This window comes from Amblyomma americanum, chromosome 7, assembly GCF_052857255.1.
Source record: "Amblyomma americanum isolate KBUSLIRL-KWMA chromosome 7, ASM5285725v1, whole genome shotgun sequence".
NCBI lineage: Eukaryota > Metazoa > Arthropoda > Arachnida > Ixodida > Ixodidae > Amblyomma > Amblyomma americanum.
The window spans coordinates 161753652-161770368 of NC_135503.1; the positions used below are offsets into that span (position 1 = coordinate 161753652).

The 16717-nt window shown below is 45.8% G+C and overlaps 1 protein-coding gene and 1 long non-coding RNA gene across 2 annotated transcripts in view; one reads left to right on the top strand and one right to left on the bottom strand.

Annotated features, from left to right (window-relative positions):
* LOC144096728 (protein 5NUC-like) overlaps positions 1-16717 on the bottom strand; it is a 591711-nt gene that overhangs the window by 456827 nt on the left and 118167 nt on the right. The window contains 1 exon segment of the mRNA XM_077629576.1: positions 3004-3220. Coding sequence (XP_077485702.1) covers positions 3004-3220 — 217 coding nt within the window.
* On the top strand, positions 2752-3295 carry LOC144096729 (uncharacterized). Its single transcript, XR_013306833.1, has 2 exons — positions 2752-3016; positions 3101-3295. It is a non-coding gene; the product is annotated as an uncharacterized LOC144096729 (long non-coding RNA).

Here is a 16717-nt window from a genome sequence, read left to right on the forward strand (position 1 = left end):
ACTGATGCCCGCGTCTTTCTGGTCCTGTGTCTGGCATTCAGCTTTCGTTTCCTCAAGTTCAAGTTCTCACGCAAAGTTTGGTGGCATGTTGTCTTACTAATGTCGAGAGCATCTTATAGCATGCGGACTGTAATGGCGCGGTCTTGCTGTACGATTTTCCTGATCCAAGCCACGTTCTTTTCATTCCGTGAGGTTGAAGGGCGCCCTTGCCTTGTGTCGTCTTCCACCGACGTTCTCCCCTAAACGAACTCCTTGTGCTAGTCGAAAACTCGCGCACGCGGTAATGTCTCATTGCCATAAGCGTCCCGAAAGAGCTCATACGTCTGTGTGGCTGTCTTGCCAAGCTTCGCGCAGAGTTTTATGTTTACACGCTGTTCGAGGTGGACGTCCATCTCTCCCTATTCACTTACAATAGAATGCGCAGACGACTAGTGACAACGTATGGATGGATGAATGGATGGAAGGTAGGAGCGTCCCCTTTGAAACGAGGCAGTGGTTGTTGCCACTATGCTAAGTTTTTTTCGTTTATTTTTGTTTACTCTGCTATAAGTTGTTCATACCATTCGCCATTTCCTTTAAAAAAAACGTCTTCCTACACTTTAAAACTTATGTCACCTCTCTGCTTTTGTGCCACCAATCCTCCAATCGCTTTTTGCTAATTTCCACCGCAGATTTATTTACATGACTATTATTATCTCTAAACCCTAAGGCCTCAGGAAGAGTGACTGTGCCTACATCGACATCGGGATTGATACCATCGCATTTTAGGATGAGGTGTTCTATTGTTTCTTCAGATTTACCACACCCAGCACGTGTATCATCTTCGTTAAATTTTTTTCTGTAGCTGCGCGTTCTAAGACACCCTGACCTAGCATCAAAGAGGAGGGCACTGCCTCTTGAGTTATCATAAAACGTTTCCTTCATGATCTGCCTTTTCCAGCATCGATATAGTTCTACACTATGTTTCTTTTTCATTGAATCTATCCAATTTCTACCTTCGACGTTTTTAACCTGTCGTTTAATGCTCTTTCTTTCTCCTTCCTCGTCTCTGGCAAACTTACTGGCCAGCTTTCTAAATCGTTTCCGCCACTGTGTGTCAAAGCTCTTTCTGTACAGGTATTTAAATGCCTTAGCTGCCCACCTGTTATAATCCAATTTCCTCAGGCGGTCTTCGTATAGTACTTTACTATGAGCTTCCCGTGCTTCGAACGTTGCCAAGCCCATATCCCCCAGTACTGCCTCGTTTGTGGTTTTCCCGTGGGCACCTAGTGCTAATCTTCCGACAGTTCTCAGATTTGCTTCTAATCGCGACTTAACTGCAGCCCTTAAGCACAAAACCGCATTCCCGAAAGTAAGCCCCGGCATCATTATTCCTTTCCAAATACCTCTGAGGACTTCATACCTGTTGTACCCCCACAACGTCCTATGTTTCATTATCCCGGCATCTCTTCTCCCTTTTGCTATGCGAGACTGTTCGTGCTTTTCCGTGTGCATATGCCTGTTGTTTACCCACACCCCGAGGTATTTGTATTCGGCCACTCGGGGTATTTCATGGCCTTGTAATGTAAGCTCTTGATCAGTTGTGCCGTTGAAAACCATCACACCTGACTTAGTTGCGCTAAACCTGAAACCTAGACTGTCTCCTTCGTCTCCACAGTAATTAACCAACGTTTTGAAAATCTTCCTAGCTATCTGCTAACAGTACAATATCGTCCGCATACATTAAACCCGGTAGTCGTTGCTCAACAACCTTTCCGCCTAATGTGTATGACAGATCATAACCTAGATTGCTTCCTTGTAGCCTTCTTTCCATACTTATCATAAAAAAACATGAACAGCAGCGGTGATAGAGGACAACCTTGCCTTAATCCTTTCGATCGTCATGGGCGTATCTTTCTATATGTAGTGCCATCTAGACGCTGCCACAGCAACTAATATAAATAGCTCACGTTAGCCCGAAACGATGGCGCTACACATAGGCACCAACATTTGTTTTGAGGAATCATTTCTAGAGAAGAAAATACATCAGTCTCGATATTTTACGGACAAAGGCTGTATGATCAGTTACACAATTTTTGAAAGCGGGTGATGAAGCAATGGCAACGATGCCATAGGGTAGGCCGTTCTAGTCTGTAGCTTCTCAAAAAAAAATTGGCTGTGGTTTAGCTCTGCTTAACCCTAGATGAATTGCGAAAGCTTCGTTTCCTCGGCACGTCGTCCACGCAGCGTTTCATTCCGACACGTATATATATATATATATATATATATATATATATATATATATATATATATATATATATATATATATATATATATATATATATATATATATATATATATATGAAGGGAGCCAACAGTCACCGAAGCCAAGGTGCATAGGGGAACGTTATTTTTTTAATGTGCTGAGCTTATCAGTGGGATAATATTACTTACATTATTCTGGCTTAAGAGGGCTCTCGCACAGTGTGCGGGTGTGATATACGGCGCTTGATTGAGAGGAGCGGCAACGTAAATAGAGGGGTCTCACCTTTGAAGTTCGATTGGGCTTTGTTCTTGATTACAAAGCGCATTCCAACCTAAATTGTGTGATGTAACGAACTAGCACCGTCCCGCCTATATCGTTAGCAGTTCTAGTAGCGTTGTAAGAAAGAGCGAAATTGCCATATGAAAAAAACGTACCGCTGTTATCACCTCCTCCTCCTGTACGTCGGCGTTGCGAAATCTTTGCGCCTGCATACACGCGACGCCGCAGCCACCCACTCAGCGTATCGGCGCAGTTGAAACCGCCTATTCCTAACCGCTAGTGCTCTGTATTCTTGGTGTGAAAATTTACCCCAAATCTGCTTTCGTTATCAACTACAAGTGTTAAGTATTTATTGGTGCGGAAATCTACACGAAATCTGACGGTGTATTTCAAACCTCGATAAGGAAGGATGCTAGAGGAAAAGCCATTTTACACCCTTCTGGTTGATCTGTGTGTCCAGACCGTGAAGAGTGGCTTACCGGGACGGGCGAGGTAAGTGGTGTTGGGCGTCACGTAACCGATGATTCCGATCTTGGTGCCTCCCCGCTCGATCGTCATGGACGGCCTGGGCTGCAGGTACCTGAGAGTCGGCTCATCGCTGAAGTCCACGTTGCAGCCAAGGATCGGCACACGGCTTCCGCGCAAAAGGGGCTCCACGCCATCAGCGCCGTTGTCGAACTCGTGGTTGCCAAGCGTCTGCGAGCGAGCCTCTTTGTATTAAATGCACGGAAGAGGAGGACCGTGTCTTCCTTGAGGCCGAGCTCCTGCTCAGTTGCCAAGTCTTACTTGAAAGCACTCTGCAATTTGCGAACTCTTTATTGCACATATTAGCGAGCCTTATACTCGCGACATTTTGACTTTCTACACGATACCGGTAAACTGTATGACGAAATAAATTTTCAGGTGCAATTCCCTCAGAGGAATCGCACATTATCTGCTCGGCACGCAATGTATGTAGCAATGTTTTACCGCTGTAACGCTTTCGAAGACGTTTAATTCAGTTCCTGATGAATGTTTCCAAACATGCAACGCTGCGACATGCTTCCACCTTACGCTATCGGGACGGGTGATGGGAATTGCTTAAAATTAACCGTAAGCAGAGAGCCTCGGTTTGAATAAACCAGCGTTAAGGCTTCGGCTCGTCGGTCCGTTCGCATCGTCAGCGCGATAACAGGAGGGCGAATATAAAGGCAGGACAGGACTAGCCCTGCTGCCAACAATTTATTCATAGCAAATAGCAGCAATTTATATGCCAGCCACATGACAACAAAGGAAGAAGGGATAAAAAAAATCAAGGCGACAAAAATGAAATTTGATCCATCAGCAAAGGTTTTAGTTTAGGTTTATGGGGTTTTACGTCCCAAAGCAACTCGGGCTATGGGGGACGCCGTAGTGGAGGGCTCCGGAAATTTCGACCACCTGGGGTTCTTTAACGTGCATTGACATCGCACAGTACACGGGCCTCTAGAATTTTGCCTCCATCAAAATTCGACCGCCGCGGCCGGGATCGAACCCGCGTCTTTCGGGTCAGCAGCCGAGCGCCGTAACCACTGAGCCACCGCGGCGGCTCCATGAGCAAAGCCTCAATTCAGTAGTTGTTAGCATAAAGTGTTAGACAACTACGAGAAGGCTTGCTGCCCTCATTACTATTTTAAATCTAATCTTCTTGCGCACATAGTGCCGTTCCTGAAATTAAAAAAAGTTTGAAAGTATGAAAGTTTTATTTTCAGCGGGAAAAAAAAGAATTTTTGGGATTACATCTGCTGTGGTTCCCGAGGCAACAGGCGTCGATATGGCGGCTGACACGGCCTCATGACCTTCGCGCACGCAGCGCGGCAAATAACAGCGTAGTTAGAGAGCTCTAAACAAGATAAATGAAAACTATCTGACATCAAAACTACCTACAGCAAAAAAAAAAACGCACAGAAGCAGTATGAGCAAAATGCACAGCATGCAAGAAACAGCCAACAACCAACAAGACAATTTTGCACCGACCTCCGTTACCTTAAGGGACCATCGCTTATCTTCACTATGGCCAGTCAGGTCATCCAGCTGTCCAGCTGTCTATTACCAACTTATTGGTGACGAGCTTGTTGAAGCTTTTGATAACTTTTGAGCCTCCGTGGAGTGTGGCAAGCGTGTTTTATACTGCATAATACATATGAAGAGCAGAACACGTTCAAGTGCGTTTCTGTTTCCTGCAACAGTCCTTGAAATTAAAGAAGCGTTCGTCTTTGAAAACAAGTCGGTGTGTCAATGTTGATCACCTACTCGTACAGCCATTTAAGCAGGCCTTTGACAATTTAGCGCCTTTGTTCGAACAGATTGCAAACCTTATCTCTCCCATATTGAACTTCCCGCGCCGCCTGCAAATGACAAAAGTATTTGTGTTTTTTAGGGCGAAGGCACTAATCTTGAGATTCAGAGCCTATCAAAATTGCCTACTGTATGTGCACCTCGCGAGCATAGAAAAAAAAACGCGGCAGAGAAACAACAGGCATCAGTGCCCGGGAACTCTTGGCGGTGCGAACCGATTAGCCGAGAAGACCACACGCCCGCTCTGTGCATCTGCGCCGTCAGTCGTCTTCTGCGTAGTGCTTTTGAACTGATTGAACCGTAGTAAACATTCTCAGTAGTTTTCAAAGGAGGCCACAAAAACAACATGTCCAACTACACAACAGTAATTTCTAAAAAAGTTGAAAAACTGTTGCACGACACCATTATCCGGTTTTTTACTAAACATAGCGTACTAACGCGCTTGAAATTTAGATTCACAAAGCGCTAAAGCGCCATGCAACCGAAAGCGCTACTGAGACCAAAGGAAATAATTTTAGCGAGCGAGAAGAATATGTGTTGGGAAATTTTGTAGACATATGAAAGGCTTTTGATAGAATTAACCACTGTACTCTTGCAACAACGCTTGAATATTACGACCTACGAGATATACTTTTGACCATTTTGCAGTACTTTAAAAAATCGAACACAGGAAGCGTGGGTCACAGGTTACAGATAAAAATTTACAATTCTCCTCAGTGCATGGTGTCCGTCAACGCAGCATTTTTTACCCATTATTGTCGAATATTTATGTAAATTACGTAAAATCATTAATGAAGCTGCTAGATTTATAGTATTCGCCGATGACACAACTTTATTGCTCCCAGGACCTCATTTATGTGAGCTCGCATCTGAAGCAAGTAACGCTCTAGCGGTTTATTTTTAAAAACAGCGAGGGAGGACGGGACACGATGTTTTTCACAATGAATCATCACCAACTCGCCCAAGTGGCAGCCTTTATTAACCACTAGCGAGTTTGTCACATTGGAGCGAAGCGAATTCTCTTGTTATAAATGTTTCTAAAGCAGAAGCAGTCCTTTTACGCCCCAGAAACAAGCCAGGAAAGCATAATTTCAGTCTGAGCCTGTCTGCAGCAAACGCTAAAATCACCTGTGTTGTTAAAAGCTTGGGCGTTGTTTTCCAGGAGAACATGCCGCGGGACGCTGATATCCAACCGTTAGACTGTTGTCGCGCCTGTGCTTCCTCTTACCGTAAAACATCAAATTACTGCATTAACATAGTCTCTCATTTTCTCCATTAAGATATTGCCACTTGGTCTGGCTGGAGCACTAAACTACTACATATTAACCAAATTACATAATTTACGAAAGAAAATTCTGCGCATAATTCGAGACGCTGCTTACGATGTACACACCGGGCCAATATTTCATGCACTAAACTTAGTACCGCTAAATCACATTAAAACTGAGCTACGAAGACAGGTGACAACAAGAAGGGGCAGGAATAGGAACACACACATCGCAGTACTTCCAACCAGTTCTCTAGCGTGAAAGAGGGGGGACTTATAAGGGTCTTTAACATGACAAAAACAGGATACAAACCCAAATGAACTGAGTACAAGGCAGCGACACAGAATAATACAGGACAGTAAGAATGCCACGAGTGCATTATGTCCGATAGAAAGCCCGGACGTGCCCATCTTGAAATTCCATCTCTTTCGTCGATAAATACAAAGAGGGCGAGCTGACACAGTGGTCACCCATTTTGGCGAGGTTGAAGGCCTCGATTACTTCCCTCTCCGTTTTTGTTTTTGCCTTCGATAGGAGTTTTGTCCTTTCCAGAAAAGGCGTACAGATATTGCTTTCGCACTTTTTGCAGTGTAGGGGAAGATTATTGCCCGTGCCGGTGCGCATGAATCGCTTATGTTCTAGAGCACGCTCAATAAAACAGCGGCCAGTTTGTCTCATGTAGGACTGGCCGCAGGACGGGGTAATCTCGTATATCACTTCAAAAATGCATATAAAGAACTTGCACCGATGGCTTATCTTGCACGGGTTGGCATCCCTTTCTTCATTGTTCAGTAGGGGGCAAACCTTCGTGAGTTTGCAGGCGGCTGATAAAATGACACGAACGTCAAACCTTCCTGCAACCTTCTTAATGTTCTTCGAAAGACAATGGAAATATGGCACGACAAAATGTTTTTTTGTCTGTGCGTTTCTCTTTTGTGCTGTAGCTTTCAGCTTTTGAAGAAGGATTTCGCATTGTGCGATTCACTGGAATCCCTCCTCGTCCTCCGCGCCAGCGGTGAACGTGACTCCCACGCTCCCACGCGCGCGCCACCGGGAATGTGAAGAGAAGGCACCGCTGCTGCTCTCCTCGTTCCAGCAATGGCGTGACGTCACGACAGCGCGCTGACTCTTCTGAGAGTTGCAAGCCTGAGCATGTGAGCAACGTATTGCTCCTAGTTAGGCAATGCCCGACGGCATGAAAACTGGAGATAACTGCGGCTACCCGCATTGGAAGAATGCGAAAGCTCTGACGCCTTTTCGACACTGGTCGCCTTTCCAATTTGGGCGCCATGATTTCTTTCCCGTTCACTTGATTGATTATCGATTAACTCTGATTATACACTCGTTTCACCCCTGCAACCATTTTGAGTTTTCAAATTTGGCGCCACGCTACGTTCCCGCCCACTCACTATATGAGTGAGCGCGGCGCATCGACAGTGGGCATGTCGCCTAACAGGCCCTTTTGCCTTGTGCAGGTTCAGGTGCCCTTCCGTACTGCATCGCCAGGCAACTTCGGCGCACAAGCTGTTGACACGTCTCTGCCCTATCGAAAAATCTCACATGGATGCGCATGTGTTTCGTATGAATTTATGTCTATATGTAGTCATACGAGATATGTGTCCAGTATGTGTCTCGTATAACGCAATATGTGTCTCTTATGGGCTGAAATGTGTCCCTCCTATCCCTCGTATGGGCTGATATGTGTCCCTAGTATCCATCGTATGGGCTGATATGTGTCCTCTTTATCCAACGTATGGGCAATACGTGTACCTCGAATCCCTCGTATGGGCTGATATGAGTCTCTCGTATCAGTTGTTTGGGCCGAAATATGGCTCTCGTATCACTCGAATGGCACTCAGTTGAACCAATATCCAGCTCTCGTATCACTCATATGGGTGAACTGCGTCTCTCGGTCAGCTCATATGTGTGCCTTTTATATGGCTCATATGAAATTAAATGGATTACATTTCATCTTGTCTTTCACGCGGTGCACTCAAGCTCATAAAAAAAGAACACAGGTGGTCAAAATAGGTTCCTCTAACGTGGTGGGATGTTAAATCCCAAGTATAGTACCATTCCACGTTGTATCAGCTTAGCACAACATGTGTGAACAAGCATATGGCATTCCAATACTGTGCTGTTTCAAAGCTACATCTCAGCTGAAGCAAACACATTCCAAAAAAGTTTTAGAAAACAATCAGGAAATGAAGTATAATTAAGCCAAGGACACCATCTAAAACATAATAGATAATGAGGCCAGAAATCATTGGTCCATGGGATAAATGACTCAAGTAGCCTTAATAAGGAAGTGACTATAAAGTTGCAAAAATTTCCGATACATACAATCCTAACTTGAGAGGTGTGCCGAATAATTTGCCTCCTTGTCTATAACGTGCTAATTACTGAAAGTGAAAGATAATATTCTAAAAATAAAGCTTCAGATGTCTTTTTCCAGAGGTGAAATTCATTTTTGATATAGTCCCCCACTGAAATTGATGCCCTTGCGTCATCGATGCACTATTGTTTACATGCCCTCAGAAAACAATGAGGCTGATGGCCTCAACTGGGCACTAAAGGTCTTCAAAAGTTTCTTCATATAGCCCCCACTGAAATTGATGCCCTTGCGTCATCGATGCACTATTGTTTACATGCCCTCAGAAAACAATGAGGCTGATGGCCTCAACTGAGCACTAAAGGTCTTCAAAAGTTTCTTCAGGTACGGAATAGCCAGCATTTACAAGGCACTAGGTCAGAACTCTGGATGTGTGAGACAGAAGATCCCGAAACTGCAGCTTATTCAACACGGCGGTTTTGTCACCTAACTTGTTGTCATGCCAAGCGTTGTCACGTTAAATGATGGATTTTTTCAGTACAAATTTTAAGCAAAATTGCGCGGTCCTTCAGCATCCTCAAGTTGAAGAATGCCGCAATAACCGTCTGCTTAATGTGACAATCATCACAAATGACTTCATCCACATGTCCCAAGAGCTCAGGTGTGAGATGCAGACAGCGGGCATCCACTGCGCTCCTCGTCTTTTACAGTCAACACAGCTGGATCTTGCATGTGCGTACAGTTTTTACCCACCTTCTGACTGGAAACATAACATACACATTGCTATAAATAGGACTCATTTGACGGAGGATATTGATAAGGAGAACACCTTGTGTGATCCTAAATTTGGTTACGAAAAACTGTTCTAACCGTGCACTGATGTATACCAACATTTTCCTTGTGACTACTTCAATATCAGTGGTGCCATGCGCAAAATGAAAACTTCATGAAAAATGGGAACATCAAATTTTCTTTTTATTGTAACGTCTTTCCCTTCATGAGTTAATAAATGAGTCACAGACCAGGAAATAAAAAACATACTGAACACCCCTCGTACTAACAGAATCCACCAATACCATCTATTCAATGAAACAACCCTCCATAATACACAAAAAGACTACATAATATATCATGGCACAAGAGCAAGAGTTTTGTACACAGACCACACGAACAACACAGCAGCAAGTGAAACACAAAATTAGTTACATTTCTCCATATTTACTATACTCGAATACAACTTAAGAATGAAGGGGCAGATGGCTCTCAAAGGACCAGGCGTTGTAATTAGCATGGAGGGCGAGGACACAACCAGCAGTGTTCATGCGAGTTTTGATGATGATGATGAGATGTGGGCCCGTTAACGGGCCAATGTGATCCATTAAACGTCTGGGTATACAAGCCGAGCACATTAAGCACTGCCACAATGCGATTAGCAAAAATGAGAATGACTGATGAGCTATTGCAGACTCCATGGTGGAGGGCTCCAGATTAATTTCAACCGCATATGCGCTGACAACGCACAGAAAAGAGGCGTGTTTTCCACGACACCTCAATCGACATGTGGCTGCCCTCGCCTGGATTTGACTCAGCTTCCTTGGGCATGAACCACACTGGAGTGAATAAATGTGCATCCAAACAACTGTGACGTGACCAATAAAGAACTAAATACGGAGAGGTAATGACCAAAATAAAAGTGGGCCATATATGAGCTCTTCACTGTGCGAACATGTTCACCCATCTGAAAACAAAACAAAAAAAAGACATCAAGTGTCACGTGCTGAAGAAACAAACACCCTAAATACTAGTACACCTTCATTCACAGAAATGGATCACAAGGCATTGGTGTGCCAAGCATGCAGCACCCCAATTACATAGTGTGTGAGCCATCCTAATTGGCTCAGGTTGGCGTACCTTCTACGCAAACAACTGGCGAGATGAATTATAGAGAATCATTTGCCACTCCAATTTTGAGTTGTATTCAACTTAGTTTACACAACACACAAAAGAAAATACGTACTGCTTCTCAAAAGGACACTAAGGACATGTCCATGCAATTTCTGTTCTCAATAAAATAAGTTGCGCGGCCCTTTTTAGCCATTCTGTTACTTCTTCAGCAGCGAAATATATATTTATTGTTGGGAAAACTGGGTTTAAAAATGAGTTTTTTTTTCGCGCTACTTATTCAAATTCATATCTAGACTGAAAAATACTCTGTCATCCCTGCTATAAAGTGAATGGTGGGAAACCAGCCCTGGCACCATCACAATCTCATTGAGAAAAGGGCTGGTGGTGGTGATACCTGTATTCAATTGTTTTACCTTTACCAGCTTAAAAAAATTTTTCAATGAAAGTAACCACTTCGTCATTTGAACGCAGAAATCTGTTCATACATAGCAACTAGAATTTGTCTTCAATGTCCATTTAAACATGCTACCTGACACTGCACCTTTGGTGTTCACACACTGACAAAAACGTTAGTGGTGAGCTGTCATGAACTGAATTCGTTGGTCTTGTAAAACACAGGTTGCAAAGACACCTTACACCAAAAATGCCTTTATTAAGAATAAGAACAGTTTTAAGAACTTTCAATGCAACACATACAATTTATCCCAGTTTTGTGAGGGTTGTTTACTGGCAATTCAGTCAGGTGTGGGTTACAACAAATACATTGACCTGTGCACAATTAAGGCTTCCATATTACAGTCATATCAAAATGATATTAGTACGGAAGAATTATAGCCAGAACTCTACAGAACAAAATGTGTAGAAGAGAGGAAGGAGTCTGTGCGCACATGTTACATATTGGCATGTTTTTTTTAAGTTCATGCTAGATGAGTTAGTTGTTTCATTCTAAAAAGGAACACGGAACCGTGAACTTGCCTTTAAAGCCAAGTGCTATATTATTGTTGAGGGCATTTTTGGAGCTTCTCGCCTTTCATTTGTATTTTGCATGCCACCATTATTAGATGGGTATCGAAACTGTGAACACAAAAAGCCAGTATCTGCCAGTGTCTCATGTATTGTAAACAAGATTTTTCTTAGCTATAAAAAGATGGCCTTGCAAACTGCGTTGCAAAGCTTTCATAACAAGATTTTGGAGTATGTCAGCGACTACCTGTTTTTTTTTTTATGAACAGAAACAATGGGCAACGTGGGCTGCAACAAGTTCAAAATCCTGTGGAGAGTATGCTGATACGTCTCCTGGGGATTAATAATCAGTACAGAATGGACTTCGACAAGCTCACCTTGACTGCCGGCATTGCTAATGACCATAAAAGGGTAGCCATAACTACCACAACTAATCAGTGTCACCAGAAGGCAGGGAACCACGAGCAGATGTCAAAACAAATTCCCGCCATCTCCCATCTCTCATTTATTTCTTCAGGTTTGCACAGTACCCCGATAGTATCTCTAATTGAATGTTTCAAGGTGGCTGTTTGCATCTGCCAGCCTGTTTCATATCGGAGTGGCTTATCCGCTAGCATGCTATCAACTACAAGTTCTAAGTAACTTGCTGAGATATGCAGTAAAAGTAGTTCAAAACATAGCTTAGGCACACAATGTTACCAGCATGAGTGTTACTCTACAAGTGGAAGCATCAGATTTGTGGGGTCAATTAATCGCTGAAGAGAAGCACAAAAGCTGGACCTGCGACATGCACAGTGCTAGAATATGGATGCCCTGAGCAGCATGAAGCATCACATGCTCATCACACAGCACCGGTGCTAAGTTAAGAATATCGTAGTGCTCAACCTTGCAGGCACTTCGCAATGAAGAGAGTGGTCTATCCCTGGACACAGTGGGGAGGGATTACCCCCTTTCGTCTGCTACTCCCTGCTTGGTCACATCGGCAGGGTCATGAGAATCGGCCGACGCCACTGGCTGGAAGGGGGTCCTTTGACGGGGAACAGCCGCCGTGTTCTTAAGTTGTACCCGAGGATAGCTGTTGTCCATAAATGCGTGAATGTTTGCGGTCTGTCCTTCTGCGTAAGGGTAAATATGCTGGCATGTCAAAATCACTTCACCTTTGTCCATACTTTTGCGCTCCTCTACCTCTCCTGAATGTGCACCAATAAGCCTAGCTAAAAGTACTCCTTATAATACGTGTTATGTTTGGTACGCTTCTTCAAGGAGCAACAAAGCGGTGTTCGGCAGAAAATTCTTTGTCCATGAGAAGACAAAGCTGTTCCCTGAGGTTCATTATCACTAAAAACAGGCTCTTTTCATAAAAATGCACACGTCTGGTTGTGTTCTGTGCACTTTGCAAGCTAGCTTCTGACTGTCTTTGCTGGCCTGGAGGGGAGACATGCACACTTCGCCGTAAAAATGGCTCTGAACGAAGCTTGCACATTTCGAAGCTCACAACTTTCTGAAGAGGTAACCTGAGTGCGGCAGGCCCGACCGGCACCCGAACAAGGCATCAAGCGCTGCCAAAACCAGCCCGTTAGCGACAACAAAGGCCATTATCAGAACAACTGCCTCAGCCAATGTCGTCGACGAGCCAGGCAGTGTTTCTGGCATCATAAGTCCTGTACACATTGAGCATGAAGCACTGCACCGTTAACCTGTAGCACAGCACCACCGTGCGGTCCACCGGCACCGTCATCTTGGCCGTCGTCCGCGTCACCGCACTCATCACTGCTGCTTCTGCAGTGAGCCTTGCTTGTGGCATCTATTTGCGGTTCCACGTAGTCCGTGTGCGACAGAAACCATCGTGGGCCCCTCTGGTGTCGTCGTCTCTGCTGTCGTCCAAGTGACAGCATTCATCGTTGCTGCCAGTTTCGCCTGTGGCGTCCGCCAACGGCACAGCCCCAAAGTGGGATTCACTGCTAGGCTCAGTGGCACTAGAGCTGCATGAACCGCGAGCGGAGCAGGAGACAAGTTGGGTACCGGTTACCATACGTCGAAGGCGGCGTTTCAGCAGCCTCGCTCGACGTGAGTGACCGCTGCGCTGCTTTCGTTAGCCAAGTACACCTTGCGACGCTTTGGAATCGTAGGTTGGCTGTTCTAGCTCATGGCGACGTGATGTAAAGGGCTTTCAGACCACTGCTGACCCACTGTCTGTAGAAGACACGCCATAAACATAAACATGCTTACGTAAGTGTGTTTCTCTATTCCATACACGCTTTGCAAAGCTGAACTGGCTGGATGCATGAATGGATGGATGGATAAATAGACGGATGAATGAACAAGGCTGAAGCCTAGAAATCGGACGGCGGCTCACGCCACCTAGCCCGCGTCCACCACAAGGCAGCGCTTTCAGATGAACCACTAGCAGACGACACACAATGTTTTTGGGACTGCCATTGTAACAAAAAGTAGCTCTCCCTCAGAGTTCTTTTTGAGTTTATTTCCTTGATTTGTTTCGCGATAGCCTGTTATCAGTGACGCATCGAGGATCGTTCTTGTAACAATACAAAAATGCACAGCTGCAACGTTCCAAATCTTTACTTGAAGTCAGAGGAACAAGAAATCGCGGTCGTTATTACATTCAGGTAATCCCTGTCGGCAAAAGCTATATGGAAAACGGGTCATGGTTTTGCCGGACAACAGAGCTACTATAAACGCCTTGCATGCGTCCGTGAAGTTCGTGGCATCATGTTCCAAAACTGGAAGCACATTCAGAAGCCTCTGGACGCATATTGCTGCACATGCGTGAATACCATCCCCGCTTACTTGTCGAGACCTGTGAAAGCGAGGATAGAGGCGATTGGAAATCACTCCTGCTATTAATTTGCTAAATTTTTTGAAAGCGCTGTAAACAAGCCACGCCAAAAGAAATGAATGCAGAAGTGAATTCAATATAAACAATAAACGCAGATTTCCGTGAAAATTCGTGGAGCTGCAGTGAGACACGATCTCCGCAGGCTGCATGGAATTTGCGCATGACTTTTTTCCTCAAAATTGTACACGTGCGAGTCTGTTCCTTCTAGTCCAAGCATTATATTGGCATGTCGGAGAAACGGTAGCACCTGTGTCCACAAGCGCTAGTGCTCGAACGCCGTCAACTAACACATTTAAAAAGTTCGGTGGGGAAAGGCGAGGACTTGAGCTGATCGAAGTGTGCGCAGTTCGTGCCCCAGGAACTGCGGATTCTAGTTTTCCGCTTCCGCGAGAACGCTGCGACGCCGCATGGGTGAAAAGGAGCGACGGCGAGGGGAGGGTGAGCGGTGCGAAGGGAATGGCTGGCGGCCGGGAGCAGGGGCAGAAGGGGGCGATGGGGGTGGTGGTCCTGAAGGTGGGCGAAAGGTGCGGTAGGACTGGGTGTAGGCCGGCAGATATGGCACAGGGGCAGGAAGAGTACGGCGACAGAGGCACGCGACACGACCCGGTAGACCACAAGCTTAGCACATCGGCCGGTTATCAGCCGTGCGCCAAGGGTTGTGAGCAGCCGGAGCTGGGTGGTGTCGGGGAGTGACAGGCGGAGGCACTGGTGCGGGAACGTAGGCCAAGGCCTGCGGTTTCAATGGGCGTGCGAGGACTTCGGCGTATGTGAGAGGCCCAGGCATGGGGGCAGGAGGCATCGCAACGGTTGCACCATAGCCCAAAGGTGCAGCAACGGGAGCGGGCTGCATCTCGAGAAGGTTGACTTGAGGAGCTACGGGAACCGGCTGCCGATGAGCTGGAAGTGCATCGGCTACCTCCTGGGCGATGCTTGTGAGGCAGCTCAGGAGTCAGGACCGGGGGCGAAAGCTGCCGGGCCACCTCCTCGCGTACGAAGTCTTTTATTTGACCCAAGTGGTCATTGTTGACGGCCAGGCCGGATATGGACTCGCCAGGCACGACGGATGAGCGACGAGCGCCATGGCGTAGCTTGCGCAACTCATCATAGCCCTGGCATAGGTTGTACACGGAAGCGACGGTAGATGGACTTTTCGCCATCAGCATGTGGAAAGTGTCCTCGTCAATTCCCTTCATAATATGCTTGATCTTGTCGGCCTCAGGCATAGACGGGTCGACACTTTTGCAGAGATCGACCACATCTTCGATGTAGGTGGTGAAGCTGTAACACGCAGTCTGAGCCCGAACGCGCAAAAATTGCTCAGCGCGAAGTTTCTGTACTGCGGGACGGCCAAAAACTTCTACAGACGTCGTGTTGAAATTAGCCCAGGTTGGATTATCAGCCTCATGGTTCCGAAACTAGGGGCTGGCGACACCACTCGGATAAAATATGACGTTGAGTTTCATGCGGTCATCCCAGTTATTATGGCGGCTCACCCGTTCGTACGAGACCAGCCAGTCTTCAACACCTTGATCGCAGTGCCCGTTGAAATCGACGGGGTCTCGCTGCCGGACGGCACCGGAGCAGATGACGGGGGAGCCCACCTGCACGTCTTGGTGGTTGGCTTCGGGCTGAGCGGGCATAACGGGGGTCGGTAGCGTGCATTTTCGGAGGTCCAGGGCGGTACGAGGACGGGGAACCAAACCACCACCAAGTGAAGAGTGGTTTATTGTAGAGCTGAACGGGCTGGCGGCGTAACCGTTGCACAAACTGACCCAGCAGCAGCGGCACCAGGACAGATTTCCAAAGCAAGCTCGAGCTCTCCAACGCGCGCGGCAGCCGGTCGCCGAGGCCGGCCGAACCTCTTCATCGTCGTCGATGGTGGCATACTGTCGTCTTCTTCATTGCACTACCATTTTTCTTTTCATGGCTCACTGCGTTGTCCTCAACTTAAGCTGAACCCTTTTCATTATGCTCCACGTTTCTGCCCCATAGGTGGGTACTGGTAAGATACAGCAGTTGTACACATTTCTCTTCAGGGATAGTGGTAAAATGGCATTCATTACCTGAGAGACCCTGCCATATGCGCTCTATCGCATTCTTATCCTTCTAGTTATTCCCTCATGATGCGGATCAGTTGTCATTATAGATACCTGCCTTAAATAGACGTATTCCTTTACCATTTCCCTTACCTCGCTACCAATTGTGAACTGCTGCTCCCTTGCTAGACTGTTGAGAATAGGAGAATACCACAAGGTTATCCATGTATAATTGTGCCTAATGTCTCATTAGAAAGCAAAGAACACACACCCAAAAGATGGGTGTCTATACTCCTTTAAATATAGTTGGTGCATTACACAATGTGACAGCCACCAGTCACCAGTGTTACCAATGAAACCTTTTAACATCATCTTTTGATCTATTAATTGAAAGCAATTTTTTGGGTTCTAGTTAATGGTGTTTCATTATTTCTTTGCTCCTTATTTTGAAAAATTATTTCGTGGGACTCTGACCGGACTCAAGAAGTGTAATGTGATAGTAAACTCAGAATGTTT